General features: G+C 44.7%; 1 protein-coding gene across 3 annotated transcripts in view; it reads right to left on the bottom strand.

Moving 5' to 3' along the window:
• CIT (citron rho-interacting serine/threonine kinase) overlaps positions 1-15098 on the bottom strand; it is a 149969-nt gene that overhangs the window by 52926 nt on the left and 81945 nt on the right. For 2 of the 3 annotated variants that reach the window (XM_012731088.1, XM_012731089.1), the window contains exons 13-19: positions 14758-14928; positions 14437-14487; positions 13912-13965; positions 11338-11478; positions 9321-9446; positions 5942-6037; positions 731-847 (exon numbers count right to left, since the gene is read on the bottom strand). In XM_012731088.1, the coding sequence (XP_012586542.1) occupies positions 731-847; positions 5942-6037; positions 9321-9446; positions 11338-11478; positions 13912-13965; positions 14437-14487; positions 14758-14928 (756 nt within the window). The remainder of the gene's footprint in view (positions 1-730; positions 848-5941; positions 6038-9320; positions 9447-11337; positions 11479-13911; positions 13966-14436; positions 14488-14757; positions 14929-15098) is intronic. The other variant, XM_012731090.1, reaches the window with a different exon arrangement.

The raw sequence follows: 15098 nt of genomic DNA, 5'->3' as shown, positions 1-15098 counted from the left end.
AAAATGCACCAGAGGCCCCCTGCAGGAGCCAGACAGCCCTTGAGTAAACAGGCCTCGATAAATCCCCCGGCACTGCATGTGACCTGAGCCTGCAGGTGCCTCAAGCTTGAATCTGCAAGTTCATATTTTTCTTTGCCCATCGGGCTGTCATTTTCTGAGTGAGTCTATCTCAGCCAGCCACCGCTGTCCTAGATTCTCTCTACATCAAAGTTTCCCTCACTTAATGAATCCTAAGAATCAGGGAGGGTGCGGGTTAAAAATACAACTCCAGGGCCAGTCCTTGGGGATTCTGATGGGTAAAGTCTTGGTGGGGTCTGAGATCACATGTAGATTAATTAACAAGCATCACAGGTGGCCCTCACAAGCAGCAAGTTTCTGAAGCATCTGTGTACATGGATTAAAGGGAAAAAAGCAAGTGAGAAGTAAGAAGACACGTGAGGGAGACCTAGAGCCACCCAGCCTTCTGTCAGGGGGCATTCTGAAGGGCAGTGTTCTAGCTGCTGGCAGGACAGCCCAAGTCCTTAAAGGACGGCAAAGGTTAAATTGGCCACCCTTAGCTGCTTTGGGGAGAGGAGGAAATTGCAGGAGAGTTTCCATGTAGCAATAAACTCCAAAGGAATTAAGCAGAAAAACTAATCCACCAGGTGGAATGAGCTCTTGCAGGTGTGTTCCTGATATGTTTGTTCCACGGCCTACCTATGAAAACTGGCTCTTGGTTGCTTATACCTACCGCCTTCTGCTCGCTGAGAATTTTGCCTTTCTCATGGGCCTCCTCCTCGTGTCTCTGCATCAGATTCTCCAGAGTCTCTTTATCAGCCAGGTCTTTCTTTATCTGGTTGTCCAGCACCTTCAAAAAAAACAAAAGAGGTAGTTAAGAGTCTTGAGCAGCAAAGTTGAACAGGGAAGACGAACCAGGACCTTTGTGAAAAGTCAGTAAAAGGAGAAAAAGCAGTGGCAAGACTGAGCCCTCCAACTCTGAAGGAGGACGATCAGGAATCTGTCTACCAGCCAGGATGAGGCTAAGCAATCAGGCAATTACCATCAAGTGGCAATTAACAGGTGGCCTGGAATGAAGAATTTATTTTAAAATCAGCAGCCAAAAAGACTCAAGAGATAGATCCAAAGTGGAGGTAAACTCCAAAATGGGGGGGAGGAGGGGAGGTCTCTCCCCAGATCTTATCATTTTTTCAGCTAATACCAACGTACCAGTAGTTTTCAAAACACGACCTGCTCTCACTTTGTACAAAATTTATCTCAGTTCCTCTGGGCTATGTGCAGAGGGGCAGAAAGCTGAAGAATGAGCAAATCTGGGTGACCAAGGCTGACGTTCAGGAAAAGCCAGGGACAAGAGGATTCTGCCCACCAATAAAGTAGGTGGAGAGTCGACAGATGGGAAAGACAACATAAAAGAGAGGGAAAAAAATTCTTCTCTTCTTTCTTTTTTCTGATCCAGCTGGAGAAAAAAAAAAAAAAGTCACTGGAAAGAACCCTTCCCTGGGGGAACAGAAATCATGTGGCCTCAGTGTTGAGAACACTACTGTAAGCACCGACTGTTCCCAAGGGGAACAAATAAAACCAAACAGCAACGGAGCGACCATCCACCAGCTTGATCTAATGTTCTGTGAGGCACACACAGTCCTGCCAGTTGCCAAAACAGGCCAAAAAGGAAAAAAGGAAGCCATGACTTGTCTCAGCCTTTGACCACAACCTGGTGTTTCTCATCACAGAGAATCCACCCTGCTTTTCTGAATGGCACCAACTGCATTGGGTTTTGGGGAGGAAGCTGAAAGAATTGGGGTCACAGATGGGACTGAAATCTGCCTTCCCCACAATGTCTATTGTGTAGGGGCCCTCATAGCTCAAGGGGACAGCATCCATAAAAAGAGCCTGTCAGCAGGGAGGGGGCCCACATGACAAAGAAAGGCAAGAAAAGATTTCAAAGAGGACTTTAAACCAGCAGTGAGTGATGGAAAAAAAATAGAATGGGAGTTGGTGGAGAAGAACAAAGGGTGAAGGACAGGGTCACTGGAGGAGGGAATAAGCTCAATAGGACCAGTGGCCCATTCTCTTGGATGTCAGGACGTGATTCTAAAATTAAGAACAAGAAAAGGACAGAATCTAGGGTAGGATCATAATTATTACCAAAATGCCCTTACTGAGGCTAGGACAAGAACACAAAGCAGAGCAGGCTTCCAGGAGGGAGGACAGAAGAAAACAGATCTTGGCCTAACATTCTCCAGGATGTACCAAACAAAGTTCTCTCTATCTAACAGGTAGCGAAGACCACACAATGTCCAAACGAGTCTCACTCCTTTTTTATGAGTGCTAAGCCAGACAAACCGAGCACATTTCTAGGGTGAATCTGCCTAAGACCCAACTTTGCTGGTGATGGATACCAACAAGAGGGAAGTGTGAATCAGGAGAATGTATGTATTGTGCGTCTTGGATTTGACAGGGTTAAACCAGCAGAAGGACAAAAAAGAAGATGCAAGGGAGTGGGGGAGCCAAGAATTTGTTTGAGAGGAGAGATTCCACTGGAGATATTTATATCAATTTAAGATAGAACACAGATTTTGACAGGAAAATCAATATCACCCAAAACAGAGGATGAATCCTGCAAAGGGTTTCATCATGCAAAAGTGCTAGTGAACTACTGTGTACATTCTCAGAATTTTCTGAAAGTTTGTTCACCCCAAAGATAAAAATCGGGAAGTCATTAGTAATTCATGGCTTGGTATATAAAGTTGAAAATGCATTACATTGGGGGTGGGGCAGCCAATCAAAACACTTTGAGGTCACTTCAGGGTTGTTTTCCCATATTTCTTTCAATGATGTACAACCCAAAGTAACACAAGGGGTTAAAAAAAAGAGGTGGTAATGCTGCATGAGCATGTGTGTGTATGAGTCCCCAAAAGTGACACAGGCAACTCCCTGAGAACACCAACCAAGTCAGTAATAGCTTCATTACAAAAATTAAAGGCCTCCATCAGTGTCTGATCTGGAAGGGGAACGGACAATTTTGTGATGTGATGACCAGCGTCTAGTTCTCAAGAATATATGAACTGAAGTAAAGGTTTTGTCTAATCATAATGCAACTGTAATGTGACTTCAAAAGAAAATAGACTGATAATTTATTTCTGTTAACTGAATTTATTAATAAGGGTAGAATTGAAATACTAATTTCAATAACTGAAATAATAATTGAATTTTTCTTGTATATAATGGACTAGATTATCTGGACTAGTTCTATGAAAAATATAAAGCTAAATAATATACAGAAAACATTTCCCAAAAAACTCTGTTGGGGGTTTGTCTGGATGGTAAGAATGTAATTAAAGAGCAACCCAGAGAGGCAAGAAAGGCCGAAATTGTTTTTAAATTGAGATATAATACAATAATCTGAACTTTGTAAATGAGCTTCATTGTAATAGCCTCAAAGCGTAAGAGCTATCAAAGCCTGTGACCACCTCACAACATGAACACATATTTTCATTCAAAACCTCAAAGAATTCCCATTAATAATTTCTAAACAATAAAAATAATGAGCAGTTCACCACCACAGAAGCAGACAAGTTCTGTGAAAAAGAACCAAGAGCAACATCAGAGCAAAAAAACAGACCTTCAGGTATTGGGATTACCAGATACAGCTGATAAAACAACTATGACTTAATCATTTAAAGATTAAGAGACAAGTTTTAAAAACAAAAGCAAGGAATAGAAAATTACTGTCTCAAATAATCTAGTGAATTTGGGAAAGAACCAAATAGAATGTCTAGAGACAAGAAAAAAAATAGCTGAAATTTAAAACCCAATGGGTGGGTTTAACAGCAATTTGGACAGGTAAGGATGAGTAAACTGAAAATCAGTCAGAACTCAAGTCAGGTAACTGGTGGCACAACAGATCAGGACGTAGCACTGCAAGCTAGCCAAGCCACGTCAGTGAGAATTTCATCCTCCACCCTGGAGGTGACCCACATGGTGCAGCAGAACCTTCCTGACCCACTCGCAGCTCCCCTCAGCAGTGTACTTGGTCCATCTGCCTGTTCCGCTCCCCACTCTGTCTCTGGTGAAGTCTCTCACCCCCCACACCTCTGGCCTGTGCCACAGTTCTGTATGCGTAAATAAACAAATCTTTTTTTAAAATGGCTAGATTGAAGGAGATGTTAACACATGCTCAATCACATTTTCAACAGGGAAGAAAAAAGGGGAGAAAACAATACATGAGATATAACAGCCCCAATTTTCCTGAACTGGTAAATGATACATTTATGTTCAAAAGCCCAGTATATCTCAAGTAGGATAATTTAAAAGAAGTCTACATCTAGATATATCACAGTAAAGATTCAGAAAATTCAAGACAAAGCAAAAATTTTACAGCAGCCAAAAAAAAGAACTAAATTACTTCCAGAGAGAGCAAACAGTTTGACAGCTGACTTCTCAGTAGTAACAATAAAAACCAAGTCAATGGAATGTTTTCAAGAGCATTATTACAAACGATTGCAACCTAGAATTCTATCCCCGGTCACATTATCTTTCAAGACTAAACTAAAGACATTTTCAGACAAACAGAACAGCAAGCTTTATCACCAGATCTCCACTGAAGAAAGTCCTCAAGGATCCATTTTAAACAACAGGATACCAAGCGTGAGATACAGGAAGGATATTAAAAGCACAGATTGTGAGGACCCTGTGGCTAAATCTAAATTATCATGGATTGAACGACAGTAGGCTAAAAAAAATTTTTTAATGGACTTGAGAGGGCTCAAGTGGCACAACAGGTTAAAGCACTGCATTATGAAGCTCTCAGAAGCCACTGCAGCATGAGTTCGATCCCCCTGCCAGGGAGCTGATCCACATGGCGTGGCAGACCTCTGCTGACCCGCCCACTGCTCCCCTCTGCAGTGTATCTCAGGACATCTGCCTGTTCTGCTCCCCACTCTGTCTTTGGTGAATCTTCTCACCTACCACACCTCTGGTTTATACCCCAGTTCTGTAAGCATAAATAAATAAATCTTTAAAACAAATAAAAAATGGACTTGAGATATATGACAATTAAGTGTTTTGTTAAACTTCAGATATCCAAACCCTATATGAGTACTATCCCAAATGTTCCCAAGGTCAACATTTACTCTAATCATCATTTGGTTGAGCATTAATCGGCCCAAAGTGCCGCGGAAGAAAGAAACGATACAACGTTGCAGGAGCATGTCAGGGCAACTAAATCCTGCATCCCTGGACTCAAGGGCAGCTGGCATGGCCTCCCAGGCTGGGCACAAACAATACTGCTTTTCCCACCAGGATGAGCGGCAGAAGTCCATCACCTGACATCTAGACGCTGCCCAGGCCAGAGGAGACGACACTTTGCTGTGCCAGATGTCTGGTGCTGCCCTGACATCCTGAGAAGGGCTGACGGGAAAGGGGCAGAGCTGAGCGGCCACTCCGGGAGCCTTCAAAAGGCTCCTATGCACGTGAGCTCACTCTCTGTGTTGTTGGAACTGCAGCACAAGGCAGCTGCCCTGCCAGCTGGACAGCTAGCAGACCTTCACACCCTGGGCAGGAGGAGGGCTCCCTCTCAACAGCATCAGCGGACCTCTGCCACACCCTGTCGCCCCACTCTGGCAGGATGTGACTCCTGGGGGCAGACCTGGCTGCACCCTGCTAGCCCCTGTAGCTATAGCTCCAGTTTATAACACAGGGCGGAGCTGGACCTTCTCGGCCTCCCACGACCCTATTAGTTCTCCCTCTCCCTTGCCCCTGTTAGTTCAAATAAACTGTTCTTTCTTCCTTTTGCTACACCAAAGACCCCTTGGTTTGCATTTGTGGTGACAAGCGCTAGGACCCATAAACAATGAAAGCGGTTCTGACCAGGTAACAGTTTTCAGACTCTGCCCAGTTACAGAGCTCCAGAAGGAATACCAAGGCAAATCAGAACGTTTCTTACTTTAATTTTTTCCTCATAGTGCTGCTCTTTCTGTTTCAGGTGCACCTCCAAGTGCTGGGCTGAGACCTGGGCCTCTCGGTGCTTCTCTTCTAGCTCCTGGGCACAAAAGAAGAGACAGTCAGGTATGCAAAAGGCAGGACATGGCCGATGGACGTTAGACATTCACAGGCAGCATGACTTTGGCACGGGCACCACAGGTAATAGGCATCTGTTCTTCACTGCTAGCCCTCGGGCATATTGGGAAGGAAACTACCAGCAAGCCTTGGCCTTGGGTTTTCCAAGTCCAAGGATTCACACACATACACACACAGCTGGTGGGCTGGAAGCAGAAACCTGCCAGGACAGTTCAAGCAAAGGCAATTCTTCGTCTCTGCATAGAGAAATAAGAGGAACAAGGCAACATCTGGAAGTTTAGTACAAAGCCCCTCACCACTATCTTGAGTCTCAGGTCATTTTCACTGCCATGAAAGCCTTCAATGAGAAAAGTGATGCTATTTTAAAGGCAAACTTAATTTATGACAACAAAAAGCTGTTTCTTATTTTCCCCATCAAAGTTATTGCTCAAGAATCCTAGCAAAGGATAACTATGTTACCATTCAAACACTTTGAGTTTTGAAAGCTTATTTTAACTGGTATGTGGAAAATGCTTCATGGAATCGTGTTTATATGATGCAGTGTTAATGGGAATAAAGCGGAACTTAAAACACACTGATGATAACGACAAAAATATGCATGCACATATATTAACAATGGGTAGAAAATCTGGAGTAATGTAGAATAGCTCCAATTTAATATTCTCTTCATTCTTTTAATTTTTTAATTTTTTTTTTTTTGCTTTTAAATAAAATTTAAGTCATTTGAAAATTATACCAATTCATTTGCCAATGTATTATGTACAGATCTTATAAAAGGCAGCATTCAACTCACTGGAACATTCTCTAGATGCAAATATCTGCATCTATACTAATTCTTATGAATCTGGACCCATTAGTTAATTACTAATATCAAAAGTCATTACTCCAACTTTTTATCTCTTCACACTATTTGAAATTTTTCTTTGAAGTGGAAGTAATTATGAGAATTTTGGAGAATGAGGAAATTATACAGGATATGTCCATAAAATGAGAAGAAAAAAATACTTTCAGATACACATGCACAGAAAATGTTACTGATTAAGCTTTTCAAATTCTAAAGCCTACAAGCATTGACTTCGCTTTGAGGGCCATTAAAGTGTTCGATTATAAGACCAGGTGCACAAGCTCTATTGCAATCTAGCAGATGTGATCTTGAAAAGTTGACTATAAACAGGATTTTAATTAATAAAAACATACTTTCTGGGCTGTATGAGTACTAACGGGTCTCTGCAATGACTTCCCTTCTTAAAGCAAAAGACTTGGCTATCATGAGAACCCCAATTATCTGTTTTGAAAATTCTTATCAGAAGAGCAAATATTTTATGGCAAATGACACTGGTGGGGGGGGTAGGGAGGAGAGGGTGTGTTCCAGCACACATCATTATAGATCAGTACCCAGAACCATTCTTTGCCCATGTCCCATATGCTTTGTAGCCTAAACACAGGGTTCTGAAGCAGAAGGGAACTTCTACTAAATGAAATCACAACCACAAAGGCACTCAGGCAGTTGGCAGGACATACAAGGACAAAGAAACCTGCTGAGTTCTTCTTCATGTTAGTAATCACTCCACAATCATCTTTTCTTAGTTTCTGTCTCATAATATAGCACAAAAATGAAGTCAAAATCCTAAAACTGGGTCTAAAACTCAGACTCACAACTTTAAGATCGGACTTCTGGTCTGCCTATGATTGGGAGTTTACAACCCACCAGGCAAGACTGCAGAACTCTGGGCTCCAACCTTTTCATTGCGAATGAACCTCTGGACAAGCAGAATTCTAAAACCTGACTTCTTGGAAGTTTGGCATTTTTTGTTGTTGTTGTCATTTTTTAAATATCTTTTCTAGATGTGTTGGCTCAAACGCTTCAGTCTTGGAATGCAAACACTGCGGTTTGCTGCTGTATTTCTAGTTCCTGGAACAGTGCCTGGCATATAGTAGAAGCTCATTAAATATTTGTTGAATGAATGAATGAACACATCACCATTAAACAGAGAAACACTGTGCAACCACAAGAGACTCAGCCACTTTGTCAGTATCAAGCAAGAGAGAGTGGTGGTGGGATCTCAGCAGGATCTAACTTCACTCCACACTTGATAATCACCAAGAGAAACTTGGATGATGGAACAAGAGAACAGAGAGAACAGACTAACAGTCACACTTGTCTTTGTGCTCAGACGTATATATGAAGACTGGGCGTCAACGCAAAAAACAACTTAACCAATTTCTCTTTTTTACCTATTTGCTCAAGAGCACCCATATACCCGCGAAAGTACACAAACACAGAAACACACAGTTCTTCAGGGTTTTCCCCTTTTTGGCATAAAGCACAGACCTGTAAGTTGGCCACTACAGAGGTCATATAGTTGCATCATTTCCCACAAGTGATGCAGAGAGCGAGAGGGATGAAGTGAGCCTGCTCATTACCTCGCCTCCTTGTGGTGGAGGACAAGGCCAACTACTCCAGAGTCGCTGCTGGGCCAGGGAGGAGGAGTTGGCTAGGAACAGACTCTCAAACGTGGCCCCGCATTCTCCTTTGGGCCTGAGACCCAGGGAAAGCCCTGTGAGTTCACCTGCCTGTGCCCCTGGCAGGGCCAAACTTCATCACATCTGCAAGCCCCGCCCCACCCCACCGCCCTTGATTTCAGTTAATTTGGTCAACAGAGCTGAAAATAGCATCATGATGATTACAAGCCTAAAAAAAGACCTGCTATGTCTTAGGATATTGAAAATAATAATAATAGCCAACTGAGGCAGAGAAAGTGAGTGGGTGAACACGGATCTCTGACAAATACTTCTCTGAGGAAAACAACTCTGCTGACTAATTTCTTTCTCCTCCAAGTGCAAGAATCTGGGTCTTGAGCTTAAAGGTCCAAGTCCTTATGCCTTTTTTTCCCCTTATGCCTTTTTAAACTGGCATTGCAAAATTAATGGCCACATGTACTTCTCTGCTGAGAGAAGTATGTAAATGCTTCTGTAAAAATGCATTGGGAATGACAGTATGCGCGTTTGGACTGAGAAATGCCAGGCAGCAGCAAACAGCAAAAAAATAATATTGATGGATCTTTTGACCAGTGCGGAAAGGTCCCACATTTGGTTATCACACTATACTAGGGCTAAAACCACCTCTCTTCTTTCACCTACTCGGGGACACCTCCCCTGTGCTGGTGTGTAATCCTTTTTACCCCCTTCCCTCTGCAACCTCTAACCTGTTAGCTTTTAACTTGTCAACTTTCGTTCCTGCTCACCAGAATTTTATCAGCCATCTGCTGGATCTGTTGGGATTTTGTCTGGATGTCATCCTTCAGTCTGTTTTCTCTACGCTCCACGGTCTCTAGCCTCTTTACCTTGTTCTCCAGAGAATGGCGGCGTTCCTGTAGGTCATGAATCAATCAGAGAGTTTTAATGGCGTAACCGCTACAGGCACAATGCCTATACCAAGGGAGAAAGCCCTCGAGAAGTACACGCTCCAGATAGGAAAAGAAGTCTCCAGGCACCGGCAACAGCGAAGGAAGAAGGCTCTAATCCCAGGACTCGATGGTGGAGATTACAAGAGTGCATTCATTCATTCAAATATTTACCAAGCGCCTACTATCTGCAAAGAACCCCCCTAGGCACCTCGGAAAACACAGAAAGAAGTCGACACGATTCCTGTCCTTGGAGCAGAGAAGATAAACACAAACAAACATCAGACATGTTAAGAGGGGGCAGAACCATCCGGTAAGTAGGTATGGAGCACTGTGGGCAGTGGCAGGCAGAAGACAGGACTTAGCTGAACAGGTAAGAGAAGAGTCAGACAGACGTGAGCTCTGCGAGGGCCAGGAGAGAGTGGGCTGGGGTGGGCAGGGCAGGTGAGGAGGACACAAGGCCTTCCAGACAAAGGCAGGTGCTTGAGAGGTGGTGGAGGGCCAGCCAGGTCCCAAGTGAAGCCACAGTGGCACCCCGTAAGATATACTGGGGTTGAGGGGGAGGGAGGAGCAGGAGAAAAGGTGAAAGGGTCACATGTGCAGGGCCTAGAAGTGTTCAGAGTTTCATGTGCTGGGCTGAAAGGTGCACTTGAGATATACAGAAGCCCTGGAAGGTTTGCGATGGGACAGGGGGTACTGATGAACCTTGTGTTTGAGGTCGATGAGCCTGACCCTGGGAGCTAGTTGGAAAGAAGGAGAGATGGGAACCAGAAGACCAAGAAATTAGCGTATCTGCTTAGCTAAAAGGAAGAGGGCCTGGTCTGTGTGGTGCCTTCAGAAGGGGCCAGCATGGGGGGTCCGAGGCCAGGAGGGTGTAGCAGTATTTACAGGATGGCATGGCTCATTCAGCGCCAGGACCCAAGGAGAAGCAGATGATGCCAAGGCTTCAAGGCTGTGTTGACCAGATGAATGTGGTGGCTCTGACTAGCAGGAGGAAACTGAGAAGGGAACCCAGCTTTGTGGGGGAAGAAAGAGAGTACACTCTAGATTCGACGTACTGTTCAGACACCCAGTCACGAAGGGAGGGGGCAGAAGGAAGCACGGCCTGGGACAGGGGTGAGGACGGGCGCAAAGGGACGTGCAAGGAGCTTCCCGCCCACCCGTGACAGGGAAAGCAGAAGGCCCAGCCAGAGCAGCATAGTGGAACCAACTAGCACATCCACTCCGAGAAACCATCCCCACGCGTCGGAAGAGGCGGAGAGGAGGAAGGGAATGTGTCACGTTTTATTCTATATTCTTCAGTGCTGTGTAAGCTTTGGCACCAAGAAGACACTCATGTATTTCCTGTGTAATTATATAAATGATTTTAACAACAACAACAACAACAAAGAATTTAAGAAAGAGGAGAGGCCCAGAAATCCAGATCTGGGAATCGCCGACACACAGGTAACATCTGCAGCCTTGGGAGTGAATCTGCTATAAGCAACGTGGCAGAGAAGTCCAAGGAAAAGCAAGGAAACAGAGGGGAGGAAAAAACTCGGGGCAGAGCTATAGGTCATCTATATCCGCATAAATACTCCCAAGTTAGCCAGCCGCCAGAGGAAAACAGAGAGAAAAAAGTTATCAGCATGTCTTCCTACTCGAGGCTGCTATGACCAACCTCGGCCCCCTCTGGGACAAACATTTCCAGGTGTCTCAAGTTCCATTAGGATTTGCAGGAGGGCAAATCGTCTGATCAGACACAAGCAAGGGGTGGCCGTTTCTCTCCCTCGGTGCAGCCAAGGGCCAGTGGGCTGAGTCCTTCACACAAGGCCATGTGGGGCCCAGGAGTGGGGTCAGCCGGAGGCCCCCTGCTCACCTCAGCTTCAACCAGCTTCTTTTTGATGCCTTCTGAAGAATCCTCGCGGTTCTGCAGCTTCTCCAGCTCACGCTCGGCTCTTTCCTTGGCCTGGCGGATATTCTGCAGCAGCTCGGTAGCCTCTGTGCTGGCTTTCACTGCCTATCAGGAGAGAACAGCAGAGAGGGCCACAGCGAGTCGCGGAGAGAAGGTGGTGGCGATTCTAGCAGTGATACTGCTAGCTTAAGATACTGAGAATATGTAGTTTCTCCATTCTTTACAACACATCAACATGCACCTTATTCTCTAGCAATTCTGGGTACACTAGACTGTGTGCTACAGTTAAATGGACAACATCCTTTCTTTCTCGGGATAGAGAAGACGATGGTCATCAGGCCACGAACAGATTAGATGCCACGTATAAATGTGACAGAAACACCTAGTAGGACTGATCTACCCAGGTATTAATGTATTTACCTGGAAGCATTAACTTTCTGCACTGTTAAGTGTCCCTTGGGGAATGCGCACTATTTCCAAGGAAACAAAATAAAACCTATAAACTATTTTTCAATTAAATACCTCTCAGAGTCCACGCCAACCACGATTTTCTAAATTCACATTTATTAGAGCCATGCTCTAACCAACTGAGCTAACCGGCCACCGTTTCTAAATTCACATTTAAAAACAGCTGATCCTTTTGAAGTTAGTTTTTATTTGGATCTTAAGTAGACTACAGATCTTAGAGAATCATAGCAAAGATCTGTGTGTAAGAGACAAGCAATCTCACATTTACTGCTTTAAATTAAAATTTTAAAAAGGTGGGGGAGGGGTAGCTTCATCTTCCAGACCAGCACTGGCCAGCGTGGGAGCCACTGGACACAGCAACCACTGAGCACTTGAAATGTGGCTGGGAAAAGGATTTTTAGTTTTTTTAGTTGAATTCATTTAAAACCAGGAGCAGTGTAAATGGTTTAATGCTGACAAGCTATAATAATATTCTGGATATACTGGGTTAACTAAATGACATCATTCAAACAATTCTACTTATTCCTTTTTACTTTTTTTAATGTGCTACAAGAAAATTTTAAATTACATCTGGGATGGACATTTGCAGCTTGCGTCACAATCCAAATGAAAACACGAATCCTCATGAGTTTCTTGTTAAAAGAAAACAGCCTAGGCTCTCATTAGGGAGCTCAAGAACAGAAAAGGAGGAGACTGATGAATAGAAAACAAAATGTAATATATACAAACAATGGGATCTTTTTGTGTGTGTAGAAGAACTAGGGTGTAGGCCAGAGAAGAAGGGTGTGAGAGGATATACAAGATTCACCAGACAGAGTGAGGAACAGAACAGGTAGATCTACTGAAATCCACTGCTGAGGGGAACAGCGGGTGAGGTAGGTGAGGTCTGCTGCGCATGTGGGTCAGCTCCCTGGTCAGGGGTTGAACTCAGGCTGTAGTGGTGACAGCTGAGACTTAAGCCCTAGGTAACCAGGCTACCGGGGGGAGCCTACTATGGATTATGTTTTTTTTAATGTATTTATTTGTGCATACAGAACTGGGGTACAGGCCAGAGGTGCACGGACGGTGAGAGGCTTCACCAGAGACAGAGTGAGGAGGAGAACAGGTAGAAGGGCAAGGTACACTGCTGAGGGGAGCAGAGACAGGGAGAGGTCTGTTGCGCCATGTGGTCACCACCAGGGCCAGGGATCGAACTTGCACTGAAGCGGCTTGCTGCGCCACCAGGGAGGGCCCTACCATGGAATATTAAGGAAGGAACATACCCTCCCTTAAAAAGGAGGGTCATTTGCTACAATGTGGATGAACCTCAAGAAAAAAGTGCCTAGCAAAATAGGTTGCTCACCAAAAGGCAGATAACATTCTTCCCACAGGAAAAATCAAAAGCAGTGAAAATCATAGAACCAGAAAGAAGAGGGAGGTCACCAAGGGCTAGGGCGAGCAGGTGGGTTACTGTTCAGCAGTTACAAGTTTTTAGTTTTATAAAATGAAAAAGTTCTAGAGATTTGCTGCATGATAACATGAATGCACTCAGCACTCTTGGAACAGTGCCCTTAAAATGGTTAAGATGGTCAACTTAATGTCAGTGGTTATTTACCAGAGTTTAAAAAAGAACAGAACAAGTGAGAAAAGGCTCTATTAACCACAGCAAGCTCACACCAGCTCAGAACCACAATCGCACCACGGCCAGAGACGTGCCCAGGGCTCCTGCAGCCCGCCTGCCTTCAGGTGCAGGGAAAGCACTTCTGATTGAGAAGAGTCTGGGCGTGAGCAGACAAAAGTGCAAAATGGGAAGCCTGGCCCCCTGGAGGGAGAGAAGCCAGCCAGAGGTTCTGTTGTAGTATAGTTAGAACCACACAACTTGGTTTTTAAAAATAAACACTGCTGACAAGTCTCAAAAGGAAAAGTATACCCAGAATTCTGGTATGTCCAGGAAAAAGCTCACTCCCCCTTCATTGGCCTCAGCTCTGGGTGACAAATTCGATTTCTTCGAATTTCATGTGCCAGGACAAGATAAAAGTATTTGGAAATGGGGGAAGAGTGATATGTTCCCCCAATTCACCTCAGGCTTACCTTCTCCAGCTTCTCTTGGAGCTCCTGAATTTTGATTTGCTGCTCAGCATTGATCTATAATTAAAAGCCCCGGAAATAAAGCAAAAGGTAAATGATCATTAAGTTCGCTTTACAGTCATTGCAGTCCTGTTTCTCGGTTTCTGTGGGGCCTTTTGGTTTTGTTCTTCAGTACCTACTAATGGAGAGGAAGACAGTGGTTGCCCATGTAAACTATCCCCATGTAAACTCCACCTTAACAATTTCTCTAGAACTAGCAACTACAAATGGCAGGAAGAGAATCACCGTCTCCCCAAATGTAAAGGCAGCAAGAACGCTCACCTGAGTTACTAAGTACCTGGGCGGATCTGTTACTGTGAGAAGGTGTGACCCAAAAGTGAGGTGTCTTTTACTACTTTCAGGACTACAGCTGAGCTAAACGTGGTTGCCAGACCTTAACTGTGCCAGCCAACCCACAAGAGCATCCGATCAGCTAGCTTCTGTGGAGAGGAACATTTAGAAGACTGCAGATCAGATCATGGAAAATACCTTCTCCAGTTTGGAATATTCTCCCACTTCAGGCTTCCCTTGATCCTTAGCCTGTAAGTGAAGAGAGACGACAAATTGGAAAATCTCAGGAATCTTAAAAATCTTACAGACAACACTACCAGCTGTACTTTCTTGATCTCTGTGACCCAAATGATGAGGATGATGAGCTATTTCCATTTCCTTACATGTCACAACTGGGGTCTTCCAGGGTATTCCATAATCTTCACCCCCCCCCCCATCACTAGGCTAACGGGCCCTTCATTCTGGCTCAGATCACCTGTGACTTGACTGGAAAGACACGCTAGGACAGAGGCGGGTTACCTTCAGGAGTTTGTGCTGACACTCTGTCGCTTTCCGCTTAAACTCCTCAGCAGCGAGCCGAGACTCCCTCAGCTCAGATTCGTAGAGATCACTCCGTCTTCTTGCAGAAACGAGGTCCTCCTCCAGCTGATTCATCATCAGCCTCATTTCTTCTACCTGAGCCTGGTACTCCTAAAGAGCAGGCAAATGGAAGAAAGAAATGTCTTCTTTCTGCCCGAAAGAAGACAGGAACTGGGGAAGGGAGAGGGGCGAGGTGCTGAAGAGACAGGCAGACCTGGAGACACTGTAGGCAAGCAGCCAGCCCCGGCTTGTGTATGTGGGGGGGGGGGGGGGGGGGGGGG

The sequence above is a fragment of the Condylura cristata genome, unplaced genomic scaffold, assembly GCF_000260355.1.
Source record: "Condylura cristata isolate star-nosed mole 26May11 unplaced genomic scaffold, ConCri1.0 scaffold00029, whole genome shotgun sequence".
Classification (NCBI taxonomy): Eukaryota; Metazoa; Chordata; class Mammalia; order Eulipotyphla; family Talpidae; genus Condylura; species Condylura cristata.
The sequence above is the reverse complement of the archived record's forward strand: the minus strand, read 5'-3'. Positions and strand labels throughout refer to the sequence as shown.